Source organism: Armigeres subalbatus, chromosome 1 (assembly GCF_024139115.2).
Source record: "Armigeres subalbatus isolate Guangzhou_Male chromosome 1, GZ_Asu_2, whole genome shotgun sequence".
In the NCBI taxonomy this organism is placed as follows: Eukaryota; Metazoa; Arthropoda; class Insecta; order Diptera; family Culicidae; genus Armigeres; species Armigeres subalbatus.
In genome coordinates, this window is record NC_085139.1 from 18,369,453 (window position 1) to 18,393,826 (window position 24,374).

A 24,374-nucleotide genomic window follows, 5' to 3' on the forward strand; every position below is an offset into this window, starting at 1 on the left:
GTCAGCCTCAGCGCCAAGCCAAAGGCAAAGGCTCTCTTATTCTCCCGGTTCTGTCCTCTCAAAATCTACGACCCATGGGGCGAAAACCTCTTAGTTCCGATCGCAATTCAGTTCATCGCGCTAACTTCGAACGATCAGACGTTTTGTAGATCGTAAATCGGTTCACAATCAGTGACGAAAGCTAGAATAGATTGTATCGCCATAGGAAGGAAACTCCAATCGGCGGAGTTCAGCAGTAATCAACCGAGATGAAGATTGGACTGTTTTACCGGGTGTTGATTAGTTCGTTAGTAATTCTTCAATTGTGCCATTACGCGGTGAAAGCTCGTACGTATTCGGTTGATTAGGGGCTTGTTTGACTGGTTGTTAAGTCGCTTACTAACACCTATAGAAGAGCAGATTAAGCATAACAGGGGAAGATTATTCGTGTGGAGAAGATTATTTTTCCAAGATGAAGAATCATCGGTGAAGCCATTGTAATCAAGCCTGGCATAGTCGATTGAGGTCAAGGCCTTTGTCTCTATATACTTCAGGTCAAGTTCGAACGGGGAAATTAACACCGATTCGAGAAATCCAGCCAAATGCATGCACTTCTGCGATCAGATTAAATTTTATTCAGTTATATATTTCTACATAACTTATCAACAGTAGAGAATACCGTGAATACAAAGCTATATGTCCACAAGTAGATTGTGACTTCATCATCGGTGATTCCATGCATTTTTTGTCTTCGTTGAAAACAAACCGGTTAGTTGTTGTGGAATACACGGTCTACAAGATGTTTGGATTGGGGCCCCCAGTGAATACAGCGTTTGGGATTGCCTACCCGGAACGGAAGTGATGAATATGATTCAACAATACTATGTGGGATTTTTTTTTTGGTTTTCTCACAAAATGCGGCCATTTGTATTGATTAATCCGTGGAATTAAATCTTTGCCAAGGATGGTTTAAATTAATTACGAAACTTAAATTGTGAAATGGTATGTAGGGTGGATAGTGCTACAACTGTATTTTTCCTACAAGTTTGTTAAAAAGTTTGTTCTTTAAATTTTATTACATGCGAAGCTAAATCCCTAATTACACTAACTTATATAAAATGATTGAAATACTTTATTATTTAGTTAGCGATATCACGCTGTTTGTGTTAAATGTCAAGCATTGTACTATCGGACAAAATTGTAGAAAAAATGTGCTTAAAGTCCACCAAGACATTTTAAAAATAGATTAATAAATAAAGGAGTCACTCTGTCTAAATGATTAGAACTATCACATCTAAACCATTGCTCATCAAGTCCTAAAATTACAGAAAAAGCAATTGGTAAATCTGGTCTGGTATTGTACGTTTGTATACAACGTCAGAATGAAGTGCATCCAACATCATAATCAAGCAATGTTAATCTCGTTGAAATTCGAAATAATCGACCAGCAAAGTTTGATTGATTTGCCTTGTAATATGTATGCTAAACAAAAGTGTCATCCTTATTCTTGTTCACGGACGAACGATACTTTCGATCTAATGCGATTCGGTCGAACCGTTTCTCCATTTGATTTTAAGCGTTGGTACGTAAACAAGAATATTGGTATGTTACGAATCAACTCAGCTAGTTAACGATTCCGGATTTCATCGGAATAGAACGAATAAATACATAATAAAGTAGATTAGCTTTCCAGAAAGTCCCCTCCCCTCGGATATGTTATCTTGCCGCGATGGGTGGGCTTACGTCATTAGCACTGATATGGCAACCAAAGACATATCCTGTCGTGGTGATATCAAAAGTTGACTACTTTTTGTTAAGTGCCGCGTCACATATAATCTGGCAATGACGCACTGATTTAACGCATGTGATTCAACGGACATCGTATCTTGGAGCCTGGAATGGTGGTGCAGACAGGCAGAGGCCTTTTTCATCCGTAATAATGGATGTGAGATCTCTTTTCTGCGTCAATACTTTTCTGAGGCGTTCCCTGATGATGATGAGTCGTAGCCACGCTTAAACATAGCTAGGTAGGAATTAAACAGTAGAAAATATGATCAAGACATTAATAGGGAATTGACTCTTGGATTCACTGAGTAAACGTTTTATCAAAACTAGGAACGTGGCACCTTTTTGCCTTTCTCGTATACTGCCGCTAACCGCAAGTCGAGCACATCTGTATATGGAGCCCCATATACAGATGTGCTCAACTTGCGGTTAGCGACAGTATACTAAGTATACGTAAAGGCCATATGATCACTCCAGAACAAAACTTTTGATAGAAGGCTCGACCAATCGACTCAGCTCGACGAATTGAGGTGATGTCTGTTTGCAGACTTGATCACTTTTTTCGGGCAAGTAACTAAAAAGTCTCTTTTTTCGACCTCAAGTCACTAAAGTCACTTTTTCTCGCAAAAAGTCACTATTTTCAACTATTTTGAAACTATTGATTAAGATTTTTTTTAAATAAAGCTTTATGTATCCGTCGGATGATGCTTTGACCATGGCGGAAATGAAATTACGAATCTTGGAAAAATGATAGCTCAGAAACTGCGCCAGCCATTTAACTCGTTGCTTTTATTGGCATTTCACCAGTAGCTAACTAAAGGTGTTTCATATCACAATTTATAATTTGGTATACAGTCACGCAAGCAGCCGATTCCAGTTTTGTTTTAAAGCTTAAACTTTATGCAGTAGGGAAGGTGGGAAGACTTGACTCCTTGGGAGACTTGATCCCTTGGGAAACATAAGCTATATTGCCGTGAATTGCAAATCTGTCCCATCTTTGCTGGGTTTCCTATTTATATGGAACACACATGCGATTCACGGCAGTATAATAGTATTGTTGTAGTGTATTTTTAATATGGATCCTCTAGACAAATGATCGTTATGTGGCGAGTTATTTTTTTTTATTTGATTATTTACTCGATTATTTTTGCACTGTGTTTTGCCCTCCTAAAGATGTTTTTCAGTTGCCACGCAGAATTTGAACAACTTCTCCTAATAATCACAAAATGCTATAATTCTTTCACAACACAAAGCCGTAAATATGCTAAATGATCTTCATTGATAAAAATACCAACATCCCACCACATTTTCCGGATAATTGGATTTTGATTGGTTGCCACACTATGAAGAGGCTTGATCCTTGAGACTTGAGAAGTTTGGCAAAAAAAATTCAAGAAAATATAAATTGTTGCCGCTTGACTATTTTTTTGTAGATGTGACAGGTGTAATGAAGAGTTTGCACTAAAAAAATATTTATTGAGTAGATATCATAGAGAGAGAATCAAGGCTCCCCAATTTTGAAGATTGCATGCGCTATCGAATTCCTTAGCAAAAATCGTTCATGAATACGCACTGCAAGTTGGAAAATCTGCGTATTTTGGAGGAAAAATATTTTAAAAGTTCGAAGAGTATGATCCTGCAGGTCATGCGTTCAATCTCAGGCTCGTTGTACCTGAATCTTCATAATTTTTGTTTCGTTTTCTACCAAAACGATCCGTACTGTTGTTATTTTTGCACTTAAAAATCCAATAACTTCCTTGGCACATATGACAAATTGTAGAGTTCTCTGTATCTTTTTTAAGTAGGTGTTCAGCTAATCCAGTGAACTTAATTTTCACTCATTCTCACAAGAAGAGAATGCTCATTTACGCAGATTTTTGCCTAGAAATCATTTTTTCGGAAAAGAAAAACAGGTCTTATGAGTGATAACCATATTTCGCTCACTTCCAGTGGCGTGAAAATTTGATCTGATCACAAGACATAGTTTTGAGTAGCCTTGCTTTTGACTGATATTTAATAAAATTTCCGTAGGATTAACAGAGAGGGCAATACAATTGTACTTAGTCACTGAGTAGATAAAAGTTAGCGTGTACGATTTTCGTTTCTCTTCTGAGTTCGTTCTAAAGCAGACCCCAGACGACGGAAATTTTTTGACAAACTCTTGATTATTGAAGAAAAAGATTGTTGGTGTGAGTGCTATGCCGGTTAATCAGTGAAAATATTTTGACGAAAAGTTTGATAAAAAAAGTATTTTCAATATATCTCTCGTCTGGGGTCTGCTTAAGAGAAACGAGTGGTGAGTGAAAGGTGTTTTCCGCCACAAATTACGAAAAAAGTTTCTCATTAGACCCAAAAAGGCTTGATTTCGTCTCATTGAACTTGCAACTAAAACTGAAAGTCACTATTTGGTAACTTTTTCTGCAGCTGAAAGTCACTATTTGGTCCCTTTTTTCGTCAGCTTTGGTCACTAGAGTCACTATTTTGACCTGCATGGGTCACTACCAGCCCTGCTGTTTGTGTGTATGTATGTATGTGTGTATGTGTACAAAATTTTGTAGACACACTGTTTGGAACTTAGCATTAGCCGAATAACTCGCAACAAATTCCATTCGATGGGAAATCCTGCCCCATTGTTTGCTATTGAAAATTGGCCAGATTGTTTTATGGGATCAGAAGTTAAAGCCAAAATACTATTTTCTATGCGCAAAACACGCTAAAAAACACTCACTCATATTTTTTTGCACGAGAAAGGCACCAACACCGCTAGGTTTTTTTATGTCTCACTTTAAAGAGCCATAATTAAAAATACCACAAATTATAACGATGGTATGCAAACAATCTTACATTGGCTTCATTCTCGATATTTTTTTCCCAATAGATACACTGCCAAAAATATCTATATAAGATATATGTGTCGCCGTTATAAATTTTTGCTATAGCTGCATTCTAATATAATCGATATAGAACCACACATAAATTAAATAATTGCTTATTCGAGACCACACAAGTTTATTTGGATATGTATTTTATAAGTAGTTCGCGTGGAGAATGGTTATGTGTGTGCTGATATACATCATAAGTTAAATCCATGGAGTTTTGCCAATAAATATGTGTGGATTTTTAGTATTGTAGGAAATAGGCGTGATGCAGCTGTACTTTGCCACCGAAAAGTGAATCCTATAGCTGACCACGACCTATACTATTGCAGTAATGCTACGCTTGCGTGTAAGGCTTTGAGACGATTAGACAACTTAGAGACCATTTGTTCACCTTCGCTTAACTCTTAAGTGCCGCTTGAACTAGGATCGTCTGAGAAGAGGTGACCTTTAGCAATAGAGACAATGTACTGACATCAAAACGCAACATAATCTACAGTGAGTATAGAATTGAACTGAATAACGTAAGAAATATTAGATAGCTAAAGCAAACAGAGTAATAAGCGAATTGAACGTGATAAGCGAAATGACACAGTGTGAAACATTCGACATAATTATGACTAGATTGACAATAGATCCATAGACGTAAAGATCGACCATAAGACTTCCTAAGCCTATCAACAATTCGAAGCTTAAGAAATGTTTGGAAACTCATTATCTGTTGAATCTTATTTGGAGGCGATTTCGATGCTGTTGAGGACCAACAGGCCCATAGCGACAGTTTTTAGCGTTTTTTAAATGAGCTTCAAAATATGTAGTACCGTCAACTGGGGGAAGATGATCATTGAGGTGAAGATGATCATTTGATGTGTCAGTCAAAAATGCCATTTTTTTTTATGAAACGGTAGTCAACAATATTCTCCGTTCCATTACTTGAACCGCTAGGTAGAAATCCGAGTTTTTCGATTATAATCATGAAAATGTATTTTGTGGAAGAAAGTGAGAGATAGTCATATTTGACGCTATTTTCGTTTCAAATATTGACTTCGTAGACTTCTTTACGTAGTAAATTCAACATTCATACAAATAACCTAGTGTATTTTGACTACTAGGTCATAATGATTTCAGTAGAGCTGTCTTGATCAACTTCACCCCAAACCAGATTACTCAAAAAATGTGTGATAATTTAATTTATTTTAATAAATGCGAACGCATTTCAGAAAACTAAAGTTGTTGATTATTGCAACGTATAGCAGTACATGTTTTGAAAATATTTGTTTCGATTTAAAATGTAAACACACATTGTTATTGCATGTTTTGTCTTAAAAATGATCATCTTCCCCCCAGTTGACGGTATTTAAAACTTAAAGTTGAAATTTTTTGATAATTGCTGGGCGCACAATTCTGAACTGTGGCCCGGTAAATAGAATAAATAGATTTCAAAATAAATTTTAAACGAGTCATATTTCAAAATCTAGTGCCTTTATTATTGTTTCAAAATACATTTTTATTCAAGTTTTCAACCTTCTTGTCATCATATCTACAATAAGACTGACTATCGCGAAAGATGGTAAAATAATTAATTTTTGAACGAACGTTTTGAGCTTCATTTGTTCGATGAAAACTGCAAATTTAGAAAAAAAACTGACTGACTAGTTTTTGTTTGCGTTGACATTGTAGTAGGGATAGTAGTGATGATTGCTGATCTCGATGAAATTGTGGAAACGATGGTTGTTGATATAATAATGGTGATGTTGTATGGTTATGCAAGTGTTAGTGAAAAGGTTAATGTTTAAGACGGTATTGGTGGTGTTGACATAATGACAGTAGAAGCTAGGTGGAAGATAGAGTTGATTTAAACGGGCACATGAGCACATGTTCGCAGTGATTATGAAGAAGAAAATGCAATATTGAGTTGAGGTGCTAGAAGTGGAAATTACTAGAAATAGTTAAAATATTCGGTCCAATGAAAGCTAGTGGAAGTGTCGGTTCTTATATGATCGATTCATTGTGTGTGTGTTCATGACTGTAAATAAGATATATTTGATGACAGTGACAATAGTAATATGAGGCATTCCACGGGGGCATGTCAGTCGATCCTGAGCGACCATTTCGAAAATATTTGAAACTCTGCACAGTTTTTCAATTTCATCTAAATCGTCATTTTTCGATATCAAATCTTCATATTGAGTCACGACTAACTTTTCAAAAGGGTGTATGTGAAAATGGTTCAAAAATATTTAAAAAGCTGCACAGCAAAAACGGAATGTTCGATTGTTATGATTTTTTCAGCAAAATTAGACAACTAAATGGTGATTCTTAAGAAAATGTGCACAGTTAAAAAAATTTTTTTTTGCCTTTAAAAATATCATTTTTGTCACAAAAACTCAAATATCTCAAAACCCTATCTTTTTTCGAACGTAATTTTTTTAGGGAAAACGGTCCATTATATTAGCTATCTACCATAAAAATTTGGTGATGGTAAACTAATAAACAAAAAAGTTATGACATTTCAAACATTTCACAATTTTCACATTTAGTAAAAAAAATTTTTTCTGTGTAAGTTATTTCGAGAATTGCAGTTTGATGCAGATTTTATTGTTAAGGGACGTGATTTAAACAAGTTGTTTTCATGATATTTTGATTTAATTATTCATAGCATCTATAAGAAACTTAGACACGATCCAGTGTTGTGATCAAAAGTATTGATAGTGTCATAATTTTCATTGCACGTGACTGGCGAAAAATTCTTTTAATAGTGTTGAAACCTGTTGATAATAACGTTGATAGAAACATATCAGAAATGTTATTTTTAAGACAAAAGCTGCAAAATCAAAGATTTATATACACGTGTACGTCTATAGTTTACCTGCAAAAATATACCTCTTAGAGAATAGACTTTATGATCGGGAGGAAAAGGGTATCTTCAACAACAACAAATGCATGATAGGTACATACCATGACAATGCTCACGAAAAGCAAAAAATTACTACTACTAAGGTTGTTAAAGATCTTATAGTAATTTTTTTCTTCAGTCAAGCAAATGACACTAAACTAGTCAGTAAAAACTTAAAAGTGATTTTGTTTATTGAAATATTACGAACAACATGAGTAGCCGCTTTCTCAACTGTTGTAGGCCGTTTGATGGAAAAAAGTGTTCAAAAGAGTTACGAAATCTCACCGAAAGCACCAAAGATAAACTGAAAGCGACTGGTTATGCTCCAATGTCCACATTGAATACAAATTTACGCATTTGCACGTCCTGCCGTCTAAACGTTGACAAAAGAGCAATCTGTATATCATCGGTTGAGCAGAGCGCAGGAAGTTCGAAAACGACAGCAACTGAGGAATTGCCAGATGTATCGACAACAACTGAGGAATTACCAGAAGTATTAAGTGCTGAGAGCCTTGCCACCGTACCATCAGCGAAATCTGTTTCAACAAATCAATCGGAAGATGAGTGTATCCAAAAGGTCAACATCGAACGCTTTAACGAGGGCATAGCTGGGATAAAAGTGACTCCGATTAAATGGAGTAAGATGGACTACGTTTATTACCCGGAGAAAAAATACCGTGAAATAAACGAAGCTGTACGAAGAAACCTCTTCAAATTAGGACCTGATGATGTGGAAAATACAGACTACGATGAGGTAATTTTAAATATGAAGGAAAGGTTCTCGAATGCAGCCACGACAAGGAAAGAAAAATTATTGATTTTGTCGATGCTGCCAAGTTCGTGGTCTATTCAGGATGCCATTGATGAGTTCAAAACCAATAGAAATACAGTAAAAGAGGCAAAACAATTGAAGAATAACTGTCTTTCAACCAAAAATACTAGGTCTAGTACTGCATTAACAGATGAGACAAAAGAAATAGTAGTTCAATATTTTGAAGATGATGAAGTAAGTCGAGCTATGCCTGGCCAAAAGATTATGTATCAGTAAAAAGATGGAAAGCGTCAAGCAATCCAAAAACGATTAATGATGACGACTTTGAAAGAAGCGTACACATGCTTCAAGGAAATTCACGATAATATTAAAATAGGTTTTTCCTCATTTGCAAGCCTTCGGCCAAGGCAATGTAAGCTTCTTTCCAATTCAGGAACACATAATGTGTGTGTGTGCACAACCCATGAGAATATTAATCTTATTTTACATAGTTTGAAAAGAATCAATTTAACAAAGGATATTAAAATGTTAACTGGTAGTCTTTTGTGTGAAAATACAACATCAAATTGCTATCTACGATCTTGTTCGGATTGTCCAGATTCTTCATCATTGGAAAATACTTTATTCGCTGAGTTTGAAGAAAAATATATTGATCAGTTATCATTTGAGCAATGGGTGACCACGGATAGGTGTGACATAGAAACTATTGTAAAACCTGTAGATGAGTTTGTGTCATTTGCTTGAAATTAGAAAGTTTAATCCCTCACGATGTCATTAAAACAGAACAATCCAGCTTTTTAAAAAATACGAAAAATACATTACAAAATGGTGAATTTTTAGTCATATGTGATTTTTCTGAAAATTACAGCTTTGTATTGCAAGATGAAGTGCAGTCCCATCACTGGAACGTACAACAAGCTACAATTCATCCATTCGTTATTTATTTTAATGGAAGTACGCAAATTGAACACTTAAGTTTTATTATAATTTCCGAAGATTTAAGACACGATTCAGTATCCGTAAACTTGTTCATTGAACAAATGATTAACTTTTTACGCGTTGATAAGCATAAAGAAGTCAAAAAGATATATTTCATGTCTGATGGAGCAGCGTCGCAGTACAAAAATCGTAAGAATTTTTCGAGCCTATGTCAATTTAAATCAATGTACGGAATTGATGCAGAATGGCATTTTTTGCTACATCACATGGCAAAGGTCCTTGTGATGCTATTGGAGGAACAATAAAGCGCATGGCCACAAGATCAAGTTTAGCCAAAGAACGTGAGCATCCAATTAAAACTGCGAAAGAACTTTTGATTGGGCAAATCGTAGAAAAGAAAAAGATTTAACCAAATTATCATTTTGTTTTACTACTACTGAAGAGTACGAAATAAAGGCTTCAGAGCTCAGCGAGCAATTTAATAACGCGAAAACGATCCAAGGAACCCAAAAATTTCACTGTTTCATTCCATTGTCGGAAAATAAAATTAAAGCAAAACTATACTCAAACTGTGCTGATAATAATTCAAAAGTGTTCGATATTTAAAAAAATTGAATAAAATAAATAAAAAATAAGTATTAATAAACTGTTTTCATGATATCATAACCCATACCAAAATTCAAACCCAAAACTCTTAGAGTTTCTATAACAACATTGTGTAACTGCCACATTTAATTTAATACTTAGGATAATATTAATTCATTTTATTTATTTATACATATAATATTTATACATACAATATACATAATATCGCTGAATACATAAATATGGAATATCATACAAACAACTTGTTTAACTCACGCAAGGCCCTTAACAATAAAATCAGCATCAAACTGCGATTCTTGCAAAAAAATACACGGAAATTTTTTTTGTTTACTATATGTGAAAATTGTGAAATGTTTGAAATGTCATAACTTTTTTGTTTATTAGTTTACCATCACCAAATTTTTATGGTAGATAGCTAATATAATGGACCGTTTTCCCTAAAAAAATTACGTTCGAAAAAAGATAGGGTTTTGAGATATTTGAGTTTTTGTGACAAAAATGATATTTTTAAAGGCAAAAAAATTATTTTTTTTACTGTGCACATTTTCTTAAGAATCACCATTTAGTTGTCTAACTTTGCTGAAAAAATCATAACAATCGAACATTCCGTTTTTGCTGTGCAGCTTTTTAAATATTTTTGAACCATTTTCACATACACCCTTTTGAAAAGTTAGTCGTGACTCAATATGAAGATTTGATATCGAAAAATGACGATTTAGATGAAATTGAAAAACTGTGCAAAGTTTCAACTCAATAGAAAATCATGAATTAAAAATTTTCTTAAATTTTGATGCTGTTGCTTGGAATCGCTCTAATTATGATAGTGATGGTGGTGAAAACGATAATAAGTGATGCTACTTGAAAGGATTATTTTATAGAAAACTATTTGTATCAGGCCTTAACAGTGACCATTTGAGCAACGTAGCTTTGGAACGTCTGTTATTGATCTAAAATAGAGGCTCATAGGAGCAAATTTAATTACCGTTGGGAATAACTGGGACGGACCCGGAGTAGAGTTTGAGTCGAGAGACTGCCAACGGGAAATAAAGTAGATTAGCTTTCCAGAAAGTCAGCTCAGGGGACCGGTTCACTTTAATCTGGGAGATTTGTGCCATTACTTTCACTGCCTTTTTCATCATTTCCTGAAGAGAAAGAAATGAAAGCGAATCTTCTTCTTCTTCAGCTGCGAGCCGAATGGGTCCCCGTTGCGCAGCACTCTTCACGAGAAGGCCTCGTTCTGAGCCTCGATGAAGCCGATAATTTTCTCAACTCTGCTTTTCTCAGCCCGGCTAGCTCAGTCGGTAAAGCATGAGACTCTTAATCTCAGGGTCGTAAGTTTGTGCCCCAACTTGGGCACCTGGCCACTGGCCAAAAAGCAACTCCGGGATGCCCTTATTGGAAGCCCCATTCCACAAAAAAGACTGTCCACAAGATCGACTCATCGGGTGTTACCGGCTCAGGTCAATGTGCCCGTCGCAAGTAACGACAGTGACACCACGTGCCTTGGTTGATGGCGGTTGGCTTGTCCGCTCTTAACGGCAGCGATGTGATGGTAGTCACAAGCGGTGGCAGTTCGCGATGGCCGTTGGTGATTGGCTGATTTCGACTGATTTATGGACCCGGTCCACAATGAGGACTCCTTGGCCTCGCCCGGATGATTTGTTAACGAAACGTCCGTTTTCCAGCGGCTTTCGTCCGTGGAGGGGGTGTGGAGAACACGAAGCACAATCACAGTACAGCACATATAGAGCACATTACCTTTCTGTCTTGGCTTTAACTTAACTATGGCACACAATCTTCTATCGCACTTTTCTTCTAATCTAAGGACGAACAAAATATTCAATTAATTATATGCACTTAACGTTACACTGTTTAACATACTCTATAGAAAAAAAAACAAATAAATTAAGAAACGCGCGTACTTCCTATACATTGTCTGATAACAGAAGAAATGACAGAATCTATGATCCCTCGGATTAAGGAAAGTAAATCCCGGGTAAGATTGAATGATATTTGCCAGAAAACCATTTACCAGAATCAATTTGCCAGAATGATTTTCGCCTGAAACCTATTTGCCAGGAAGCCATTCCCCAGAATAGACCATTTGCCAGAATTTACTATTCCCTAGAAATAGTAAAACTGAAAAATCCGAATATTATTGATGGCTAAAGAATAGAAAAAGAATTGGGTTGCTTAGCAAAGAAAAATATAAGGTTTTTATAAGAAAATTATTTTGAGCTTTTTAGTGGAATGTTTTCACCTGTCATAAGACGAGTTTGAACAATCCCATTGAATTCCACCACTTAATTGTATCCTGACAGATACGTATTTCGACCTCAACAGTAAGGCCGTCTTCAGTGTCTTGTACTTGACTCGACTCGAGTCAAGTACAAGACACTGAAGACGGCCTTACTGTTGAGGTCGAAATACGTATCTGTCAGGATACAATTAAGTGGTGGAATTCAATGGGATTGTTCAAACTCGTCTTATGACAGGTGAGGTTTTTATAGTTTAACATAAAGAGCATGCTTTCCTGATCTCCAACATATTTTTATTTTGTTTGTAAACTTTTATTTACATTGTTGTACAGCAAACAATAAGCCATTTCAATCGATAGAATGACACTAACATTCATAGAATGACAGTTAACCCATGCAGCATAAGAACAAATTTTAAGTCCCATATAAATTTAAAATGCTAATTAAAAATAGTTCCGGGGCTCCGAAAATTTTGAATAAATTGGAGTTCGGCTCAGTTTTTCCTGGAGATTCACAATATGTAAAAACATTTATACCCCTAAACAATCCAATTATATAAAGAATGTAATTTTGCATAACGGGGATTTGACATTATTCACTGAGAATTTTGGTGCAATTAATTTTCATAAAAGAGATTATTTAACATATTAGACAGTTTTTATAAAAAATGGATACAATTTATCAAAAAAAATACATTCATATTTGTCTAATACCAAACAAACTGTTTACGAATGAATATCATATTTCTTCGTCTCATTCCAGACGCTAACTCCATTTCAAAAATTGAATCATATCTACAATTGTATAATTTCACTTAATATCATACTAGACAGCTATTTGATTTCGTTGAAGAAGTTATATCTTCAAGTCTAGGCAAAGTAGACATTTTGCCTAGATTGCCATATTCAAACACGGGTACGGGTAAACACTTTCTTTTAAAGAAAGGATAACATCTACTCTTACCAGCGTCTTCTTCTAAAAAGGTGGATCATATCAACCATTGCTTTAATCCTGGCAAACGCCTATTTTTTAAGAAATTCTATGTATTTTTGTTATTGATTTCACTCAAACGTCATAGATTGTAGCTCTAAATGATAATTCCCTTATTCGGCTTGTATCAACAGGGCTGGTCAGCATTACATCGAAGCGTTGTATACCGATATACGGCTTCTTTTACTGCTTGAAGTTTATACTGCCAATGAACACTTGAAAATCAAATATGCACTGAAAAGCTATGCAAAAAAAGGCCGAAACAAATATTTAAAAACATGTTTGTGTCCCCCCTCGGATTTTTCTGCCAAAAATAATATTTTGATGGAGAACAAAATAAAATTCGGATAGTTTTGAGGATTTTTAAAACATGCTTTAACAAATCCAAGGATTATGAAAACTCATATGTGAATATGTACATTATGTAGAAGATAATGATTTGAAAAATGTATTGGAGGTAACCACTCCACCACTTTCCCTTCGATGGGACTCGAACCCACGACCCTCAGTACGCTTTAACCAACTAAGCTACGAAGGACCTCCATCGGCCTTCGCAACCTAGCGGCTACTGAATGAGCTCGAGATTCCCAAATTGGACGCATAGTCAAATCACTCGCAATCCATTTCTCAAGCCAACCCAAGATAAATGGATTGCGAGTGATTTGACTCTTTGGGGTCCCTTATCAACCTTTCGAGGCGACAAATAAACTCACCCAATAAAAGATTGGGCAAAAATGTATGGCTTTGTTGCCTATGTTGAGGGACAGTTCCACATTGAAAAGTTTGAATGGCATTCATTTAAACATAAAACATTTATTAATAACAAAATTCTTACCGTTACAGGCTCATGGCGGCCCACATATTCTCTTGATTGGAACGAACAAAACCTTTTTCATAGTCAATGAACATCAAATTCGTTGACATACTCCAGAATGATACGGAGCGTGGCACCTTCACTAAGATACCCTGCTGCCAGTCGGAAGGGAGAGTTGCTGTGTTCACCCCCCTATGCTCATTATTCTCGTTGGTGGCAATGGAGGCGATCTTCATGGCAATTTCATTGGTATCCCACGCTACCACCTTCCGGAATATCTGTTTACTGTAGACGGCTCCGTTTCTATTTTCAGTTGACGCAGATGCGGTAGATTTGATTTCCTGAAAATCCGTCACAGGAGACTTTGTGTCCTTGACCTTGTGAACCGGTTGATGGGGGGCAGCGTGATCCCCCGATAACCACATCGTCTTTACCACAAAATTTGGCGAACGGATACGCGGATATTGTAGTCAAAACTCAATAGAGATTAAAGCACAGAAGTACACGACAATGGGTGATAGCTGTCTACGTCCAAATTGTTAGTGCTGTGGTAGCGTTCAACTGACAATGCAGACTTATTTACCGACAGCACCATTTCTGAAAAAGACCACATGGTCCATTTGGGAACCTTATCCCCTAATGGTCAAACTGCTAAATAATCGAAAACATTCTATAGCCCGATAACGTTCATCTTCTTTGGATGCACGCTTCACAAAATTTAATGTTTTTACAACTGCAAATCTTTACGCATCCTTCATAGGAAAAAGCCTTGTAATGCACAGTGGTTCGCTTCAGAACAAAGGTTGATCAAAACCTCAAAATGGTTCAAAAAATAGGTTTCAAGTGTGTATTGTGGCATTTTGGTGCTTTTTATCACATACAGATAGGTGTTGGAAGTGCTACTTTGGCAATATACAGCCGTTTTTCGGCATCTCTGTAAATTTTTCTCAATAGTAAATTTTTATACTTTCATTTTACTGCTAAATTCGGTTTTTGAAAACAGATCGTTTCGCAACAAAGACGATCTCACTTGCTAAAAAACTAGTTAGTGCAGGTTAGTACTATTCCATTTAACTCCACCAGTTTTTTTGTAACTTAACAGATACGTATTTCGACCTCAACAGTAAGGCCGTCTTCAGTGTCTCGTACTTGGTGGTGGAATTAAATGGGATAGTACCAACTCGTCTTATGAAAAGTTATATTAGTTATATTCCACAAAAAAGCTTCAAATAATTTTATTATCAAAAGATGAGCTATTTTCTTACTAAATTTGACAATGATTATTGACATAGCAAATGTTATCGTTCAAGCAAAAACGTGCAAGAAAGTCAAACATGTTCATTTAAAATTGTATGTAAAGCAGTGTGTGATTTGGTTGATGGAATCGCGGTAGCTTTATATATCTGTTATTGTTGTTCAAATAATTGTTTCAACATGGAAAATAATTGCCAATTCATTTGATTCAATGGTCCATGTAATTACAGCTACAATATTCAACATGTTAGGGAGAAATTTCGTATAATTTATTTAAACTATGCAATCAATTTGAACGACAAACGAACAACTTCCTGTAATAAACAAAGACATACTATTCAAGACCCTGATGATGCAGTCTTGAATTAATATTGGGATTAGCGATGTAACTGGAGCTGTACGATGCTGATCTAAACGCATCGTCAAACAGCGTTTTCAATTGAAAATCAATACTCATGCTCAATTAAATGATGTAACAAAGTAAAAAATCAACAAAACTTCTTCAAGTTTTCAGTTTTTCTATAAAATGAGAAAAATATAATTCCGAATTTTGATTTTTTGGAGTTTTGGCTGCCCTCGAACCATTGAAATACGAATTTTGATTTTTTGAGATTTTGGCTGCCCTCGAACCATTGTGCAATGTGAATAAATGAACCGTTTGTTTGAGAAACTGCATATGTAACATTTTTGGCCAAAATGAGATTTCTATATACTCTGAACTGAATCAGAGACTCTGAGTCCTCTTCCAAAAATACGTATTCTGGCAAAAAATACGAAAAAAAATTTGGTTCAGGAATGTGTGATTTTTTTTTCGTTTGTTTAAGAAACTTCATATGTCCACGCACTTTGAAGAGCAATTATGGAGTACTGCTTACAGTTTTTGAACTGGAAGTGCCTCAGGGTGTTGAGTTTTGCCAAAAACTATTGATCTGTATCGAAGAAATCGAAAGGTTCGTTGCCAATTTGTTCCAAAACAGTTTTTTGTTGTTTTCTCTAAATTGTGTAAAATGGACTTATGCAGTTTCTCAAACAAATGATTCAAATGTAAAAATACTACGTTTTTATGAGATCTGTAGAAAACCCTTAACGAACTGAAATCGTAAGACGCTGCAAACAACTAAACGATTGGCAACCAGAGCAAGATGGGGCAGGTCAGAGTGTATGTAATTAAGAGTGGCGACATGTGCCGTATTTAACAGATCTCCTGCTCGTTTGGAACACGATTTTGTATGGGAATAACAGATGAATTTTGTTCCAATTCTGACAGTGTCGCCACTCTTAATTACGTACATTCTGGGGCAGGTAATAAATAGGGGGAATGACGGCTTTGGCAGGTTTTGTTCTATTATTATCAGGGGGGTTTTCTATAACTAATTATGCCCAAATTTGGCCTAAACATTCTTTGCGTATCAAAGAATATTGTGGCTAAATTTCATAAAATTTGGTCACAAAAACCCCCCTGACAATAAAAGAACAAAACCTGCCAAAGCCGTCATTTTCCCTATCAAAACGAAAAAAAAATTAAAATATTCCTCGGATTTGTTGAAGAATGTTTTGGAAAACCTTAAAATTTTCGAGAGATTTCAATGTTGCCTCCTCAAATTATTATTTTTTGGCAAAAAAAATCCGAAGCGGAGACATTTTTTAACATTTCTCGCGTAACATATGATTACGGCTTATAAACCAAAACCATGATTTTTGATTTTCTAGCATAAACGATTGCTTTGTAAATTATTCTTCATCATAGGTAAAACTCCGGCACGGCAAATGCTGGGTAAAGCGTACCATTGGTACTTCGCGTACCTGAAGGAATAAAATAGACCCCATCTCGCGGTCCTTAGCCTCTTACCCAGCAACTCCTATCTCTACCTCCCCGCGGTGCTGGCCGGGATACGAGCAACCTTAGGGAAGATCGGGTAACCAACCCCGGTGGGAACTATGGTCGTATGCTGACAGGGAAGGGGGGGGTTTGCTCCTCTCCGGAGGTGCAAATCTTATTGAGCGTCTGTTCTCCATGTCAGGATCGGCTCACAACAGCGTCTGTTCCCCATGTTAGGGCGGCTGATCATCGTCCGAGTGCCAGCGAGGGACTCTAAAGTGAAACTGTGCACCATGGTCCACCGGAAATAAGGAGGAATGGTCCTCCGGAAATTTAGGGGTTTGGTGTTAGGCCCTGCAAGCCAGCCTTTAAAAATCATAAGCAACGAACAATCAACAAGAGAGTACGGACCGGAACCATCGGCGAAGACCACTGCGACGAAAAGGGACTAGCGATTGGAAACTCGGTTCGTGGAACTGCAAATCTCTCAACTTCATCGGGAGCACACGCATACTCGCCGATGTGCTCAAGGACCGTGGATTCGGCATCGTAGCGCTGCAGGAGGTTTGTTGGAAGGGATCAATGGTGCGAACGTTTAGAGGTAATCATACCATCTACCAGAGCTGCGGCAACACACACGAGCTGGGAACAGCTTTCATAGTGATGGGCGATATGCAAAGGCGTGTGATCGGGTGGTGGCCGATCAATGACAGAATGTGCAGGTTGAGGATCAAAGGCCGGTTCTTCAACTTCAGCATAATCAACGTCCATAGCCCACACTCCGGAAGCACTGATGATGATAAGGACGCATTCTACGCGCAGCTGGAACGTGAGTACGACAGCTGCCCAAGCCACGACGTCAAAATCATCATAGGAGATTTGAACGCTCAGGTTGGCCAAGAGGAGGAGTTTAGACCGACTATTGGAAAGTTCAGCGCTCACCGGCTGACGAACGAAAACGGCCTACGACTAATTGATTTCGCCGCCTCCAAGAATATGGCCATTCGCAGCACCTACTTCCAACACAGCCTCCCGTATCGGTACACCTGGAGATCGCCACTGCAGACAGAATCACAAATCGACCACGTTCTGATTGATGGACGGCACTTCTCCGACATTATCGACGTCAGGACATATCGTGGCGCTAACATCGACTCTGACCACTATCTGGTGATGGTTAAACTGCGCCCAAAACTATCCGTCATCAACAATGTTCGGTACCGACGACCGCCGCGGTACGACCTAGAGCGACTGAAGCAACCTGATGTCGCCACTGCATACGCGCAGCATCTCGAGGCAGCGTTGACGGAAGGGGGTGAGCTCGATGGGGCCCTCTTGAGGACTGCTGGAATACAGTCAAAGCAGCCATTAACGACGCAGCGGAGAACAACGTCGGGTATATGGGTCGAAGTCGACGGAACGATTGGTTCGACGAAGAGTGCAGACAGATTCTGGAGGAGAAGGACGCAGCGCGGGCGGTCGCGCTGCAGCAAGGTACCCGGCAGAACGTGGAACGTTATAGACGGAAGCGGAGACAGCAGACCCGCCTTTTTCAGGAGAAGAAACGCCGCCTGGAAGAAGCGGAGTGCGAGGAGATGGAACAGCTGTGCCGTTCTCAAGATACACGCAAGTTCTATCAGAAGCTCAACGCATCCCGCAAAGGCTACGTGCCGCGAGCCGAAATGTGCCGGGATAAGGATGGGAGCATCTTGACGGACGAACGTGTGGTGATCGAAAGGTGGAAGCAGCACTACGAGGAACATCTGAATGGCGCTGAGAGTACAGGCAATGAAAGTCAAGGCAGCGGAGGAGATGACTACGTCAGTTCAGCGGACGATGGAAGCCAACCAGCCCCCACCTTGAGGGAAGTTAAGGATGCCATTCAACAGCTAAAGACCAATAAAGCAGCTGGTAAGGATGGTATCGGAGCTGAGCTCATCAAGATGGGCCCGGAAAAGCTGGCCACTTGCCTGCACAAACTGATAGTCAGAATCTGGGAAAACGAACAGCTACCGGAGGAGTGGAAGGAAGGGGTTATATGCCCCATCTACAAGAAAGGCGACAAACTGGAGTGTGAGAACTTTCGAGCGATCACCATCCTTAATGCCGCCTACAAAGTGATATCCCAGATCATCTTCCGTCGTCTGTCACCATTTGTGAACGAGTTCGTGGGAAGTTATCAAGCCGGCTTCGTTGACGGCCGCTCGACAACGGACCAGATCTTTACTGTACGGCAAATCCTTCAAAAATGCCGTGAATACCAGGTCCCAACGCACCATCTGTTCGTTGATTTCAAGGCGGCATACGACAGTATAGACCGCGTAGAGCTATGGAAAATTATGGACGAGAACAGCTTCCCTGGAAAGCTTACCAGACTGATCAAAGCAACGGTGGATGGTGTGCAAAACTGTGTGAAGATCTCGGGCGAACACTCCAGTTCGTTCGAATCGCGCCGGGGACTAAGACAAGGTGATGGACTTTCGTGCCTGTTGTTCAACATTGCGCTAGAAGGTGTCATGCGGAGAGCCGGGTGTAACAGCCGGGGTACGATTTTCAACAGATCCAGTCAATTTATTTGCTTCGCGGATGACATGGACATTGTCGGCCGAACATTTGCAAAGGTGGCCGAACTGTACACCCGCCTGAAACGTGAAGCAACAAAAGTTGGACTGGTGGTGAATGCGTCAAAGACAAAGTACATGCTTGTGGGTGGAACCGAGCGCGACAGGGTCCGCCTGGGAAGGAGTGTTACGATAGACGGGGATACCTTCGAGGTGGTCGAGGAATTCGTCTACCTCGGATCCTTGCTAACGGCTGACAACAACGTTAGTCGTGAAATACGAAGGCGCATCATCTGTGGAAGTCGGGCCTACTACGGGCTCCAGAAGAAACTGCGGTCGAAAAAGATTCGCCACCGCACCAAATGTGTCATGTACAAGACGTTAATAAGACCGGTAGTCCTCTACGGACATGAAACATGGACAATGCTCGAGGAGGACTTGCAAGCACTCGGAGTATTCGAGAGACGGGTGCTTAGGACCATCTTTGGCGGTGTACAAGAAGACGGTGTGTGGCGGCGAAGAATGAACCATGAGCTCGCCCAGCTCTACGGCGAACCCAGTATCCAGAAGGTAGCTAAAGCCGGAAGGGTACGATGGGCAGGGCATGTTGCAAGAATGCCGGACAGCAACCCTGCAAAGATGGTGTTCGCTTCCGATCCGGCAGGTACGAGACGACGTGGAGCGCAGCGAGCGAGATGGGCAGACCAGGTGCAGAACGACTTGGCGAGCGTGGGGCGTATTCGAGGATGGAGAGATGCGGCCTCGAACCGTGTATTGTGGCGTCAAATTGTTGATTCAGTGTTATCTGTATAGATGTAGACTAAATAAATGAATGAAATGAAGGTAAAACTCCGTACTTGATATCTCTTAAGAAACACACTTATTGCTATTGAGTGAACGTCTCATGAACCATTTGCACCATAATGGTTATTAAGTCCTTTGTTGGCGCCCTTAACTACCATGCTTAATGTTTGCTTCGGTTTTTAGGCCGTTCACTTTAAATTGTTTATTTAGAAAACTATCTTCAAGTTATTTTAAAATGTATATTCTTACTAGGTTTTCGATATATCGCATACCAGAACTGCTCTGGCTAACAAATCTAAACAAATCCGATGGTGTTACTAGCTTTGAGCAAACGACTTAAAAACCAGAAGTGTTGCCGGTAATGCGAATAAACGGCGCGATTTTTGTTTTAGCTAAAATTTTGTAGGGTTTTAGGTTTGTAGGTCGAATGGGTTTTCAATTAATCTTAATCTGCTGTTATAATATAACCATTTACGTATAGCATTGACATGGTTTTAGCAATGAAATGAGTTTCTACCTTAATAAATGAAATGAATTAGCCGTAGAAAATTTGAACCTCATTTTTCTCGGTTCAGCATTGTTGATTCTTCGACCCTAATCATATGTTGCTCGACATTTGTATCTGCGTCAATACCTTCGTGCGTTCTGTAGGGTTTCTCAAGCTTCCCCAGCGTGTTTACCTTTCTGATGTAGACCAACTGCCTACGCTTATTTATCCTTTGATTTCCAGTTTGCAGTTACAGCTTCGAGTTCGACAGTCCAAGGTCCGTCCGTTTCAAATGAATTCCAAACTATCGTAGTTAGTTCCGTTGAGCTTCGGAAATGATTTCTCCATTTTTTTTGCCCTTCAAACTTCACAAATCTATTGGCTTAATAAGAGGAAAGTGAATCACATCAGACCGAAAAATAGTAAGGCTGACGACATAGGCAAAGCGAAGTGATGAGACGAAGAAAAAGGAAGCGCTTGCCATTAAGCAGACTCTATAACGACTGGTTATGTGATGCTTTGACGCTAGGCAACGCAGTTGGTCTTCGTTACGTGTCTAGTGAAAAATAACAATGATACGCGTAGACTGTACCGAATTGCATAAAACCGTGCTTCCAGTATGTCGCAGAACGCTCTCTTCATCACTTAACTAATCTTCATCAAGTCGCGTCTCTTCTATTCTTCTTCATTATGGCATCGGCCTTAGAACACATATCCTTAGCAGTGCTTGTACATGCAATATCTTCATTACACAAGAAAAATCTAATTAGTCTTCAAGGACAAGCATCACGGATTCAAAATTTAAAACTACTCGCGTTTTCAAGGGCACATCACTCAATACTCAAGCAACGCACAACTGTCATTTTTATTATTCCACGCATGCTGCGACGCAGCAAAGCTGAAATAGGGGAACAGCCGGCTTTGTTCTATTATTGGCAGGGGGTTTTTGTCGACCGAATTTTATGAAATTTGGCCACAATATTCTTTGATATGCAAAGAATGTTTGGGCCAAATTTGAGCATAATCAGTCATAAAAAAACCCTACCAATAATAGAACAAAACCTGCCAAAGCCGTCATTACCCCTAATAAAAATAACAGTAGTGCGTTGCTTCCGTATTGAGTGGTGTGCACTTGAAAACGCGAGTACTTTTAAATTTGGATTCCGTGATGCTTGTCCTTAACCAACAAACTTCAATGATTGCTTCGATTATCTTTGAGCGGCGTTACAACTCCAATAGTTCGTAATATCAAAGCAAAAAACTTCCAAAAAAGAGACTCTGTGACTCTTGGTTTGAAAAAATGTTACATCTTCTTCTATATACATAATATACATAATATACATAATATACATAAAAATGAATTCTATATGTCTGAACTTTATAGACTCGGAAACTACTGAACCGATCAGCGTGGAAATTTGTATGCAGAGGTTTTTGGGACCGGGGTTCTTAAGATGTTTCGAGACCCCTCCCCGCTTTGGAAAGTAGGGCTCCCATACAAATAAAATATTAATTTCTTCATAACTCGAGAAATAATCAAGCAAATTGAACCAAATCTGGCATATGGAGGTTTTGAAAGGGAAGATATGCTTCTGGAAAGGGGGCTCGCATATAAATGAATTTGAATTTATATTGGAATTTGGATATGGATTGGATTTCAATTAAATTTGAATCGGATTCAGATTGGATTTAGATTAGATTTGATTTGGATTGGATTTGTTTTATATTTGAGTTGGATAAGGATTGAATTTGGAACGGATTAGGATTGGATTTGTTTTTTTTTATTGATCCTCTTTATCTGACTTATGCCTTGATGAAGTTAAAAACTAAATTGGATTTAGAATGGAGTTGGATTGGATCTGGATTAGATATGGATTGGAAATGGATTGGATTCTGATTAGCATTTAGATTGGCTTGGGATTGGATTAAGTTTGGATTTGGTCTAAGTTTGATTGTGTTTGTATTGGATTTGAATTAGATTTATAAGCTAAGCCAAAGTCACGTACAGTAAGTTCGTCTATAGTGTCTCGTTCTTGAAAGTACGATGAAGACGACCTTACTGTAGACGTCAAATTACGTATATGTTCAGTTACAATAAAGTGATGGGATTCTATGTGTGATCTGCTCTTTTTTGGTACATTAGGGCTTTGCAATGGTACTTTATGACATTATTTTTGACTCGTTCAATACAGAAAGCGCACCTTGCACAACACCAACCCAACATCCCGGCACGTGCGTAGCGATTGAACGGTGTCGGAATATCTACAACATTGTGAATAACCCAACACCGCCCCCCATCGGCATTGCCAATTACATCAAAAGGGCGGCTTGTACTTTGCCAAATGTGCAGCGAAGCATCTGCTGCCAAATGGCAGAGGTCGTCCCCGAACCTACGACGGTGGCCCCTCCTGTCAAACCAACCAGCGACTGGACACACCGTAATTTAAATCTGCTGCCCCGGAACTGCGGGATGACGGTAGCCGATAGGTTGGCCTACGGAAATGCAACCAAGGTGTTCGAATACCCCTGGATGGCTATTCTGCGGTACGACTACAACGGCGCCATTACGGACGGCTGCGGTGGATCCGTGATCAACAAGCGCTACGTCTTGACGGCGGCACACTGTGTGAAGACGAAAAGCACTATGCCATTGTAAGTCATACATGAACCAATTGGATTGGAAGCAATTATTAACGTTTACCAATTGTTTTTTAGACATAGTGTGGTACTGGGAGAGCACACGAAGAACCAAGCCATCGATTGTAACATTTACACTGACAAATCCGGCAAAGAAATTGAGAGAGACTGCGCTGATCCTATTGAAGAATTTGACATTGAGTCATTCGTTATTCATCCAGACTACAACCGTCCCAAATACAGCAATGACATTGCGCTGGTTCGGCTCAACAAAGACGTTGTGATGAAAGGTTTGTGTTTTCAGAAACCAGGTCTCCATCAGGTTTACATTACAATATTTGCTGTCTCATTACAGATCACATTCAACCTATTTGCTTGCCAGTAACCTCAGCCCTTCAGAAAATACTATTTGAAAAATACATCGTAACTGGGTGGGGTACAACGGAGGAGAAAGTAGGATCCAACATGTTGCTGCAGGCGAATTTACCCTACGTGAACAATGCCGAGTGTCAGCGGCAAATGAATGAAAATCGTTTGAATATCAAACTCAACGAGAAGCAGATGTGCGCTGGCGGAATAAACAGAGTGGACTCATGCAAAGGCGATTCGGGAGGGCCCCTGGGGTTCAGTGCAACGTACAATGGGGCACGATTTATGCAATTTGGCGTGGTATCGCTTGGTGTGGATTCCTGTGGTGAGAAGAGCGTACCGGGAATATACTGTCGAGTAGGCGCTTACATGGACTGGATACTGGACAACATGACGGCTTAACAAAGTGGTCTTTAGTGACGATGTGTATGAAGCACTGTGTGCATGTGTTCCCATAAGACTTACGTTAGGTGTAATATTGTTGTAACTTTGGACAAAACCAAATATATGTTTATTTAAAACCAAAAA

General features: G+C 38.8%; 1 protein-coding gene across 1 annotated transcript; it reads left to right on the forward strand.

The window, feature by feature from the left end:
* On the forward strand, window positions 1-24,374 carry LOC134222391 (serine protease grass-like). Its single transcript, XM_062701545.1, has 4 exons — window positions 1-327; window positions 23,033-23,492; window positions 23,556-23,767; window positions 23,833-24,374. The coding sequence occupies exons 1-4, from the start codon at window positions 249-251 to the stop codon at window positions 24,246-24,248; spliced, it is 1,167 nt and encodes a 388-aa protein (XP_062557529.1). The 5' UTR covers window positions 1-248; the 3' UTR covers window positions 24,249-24,374.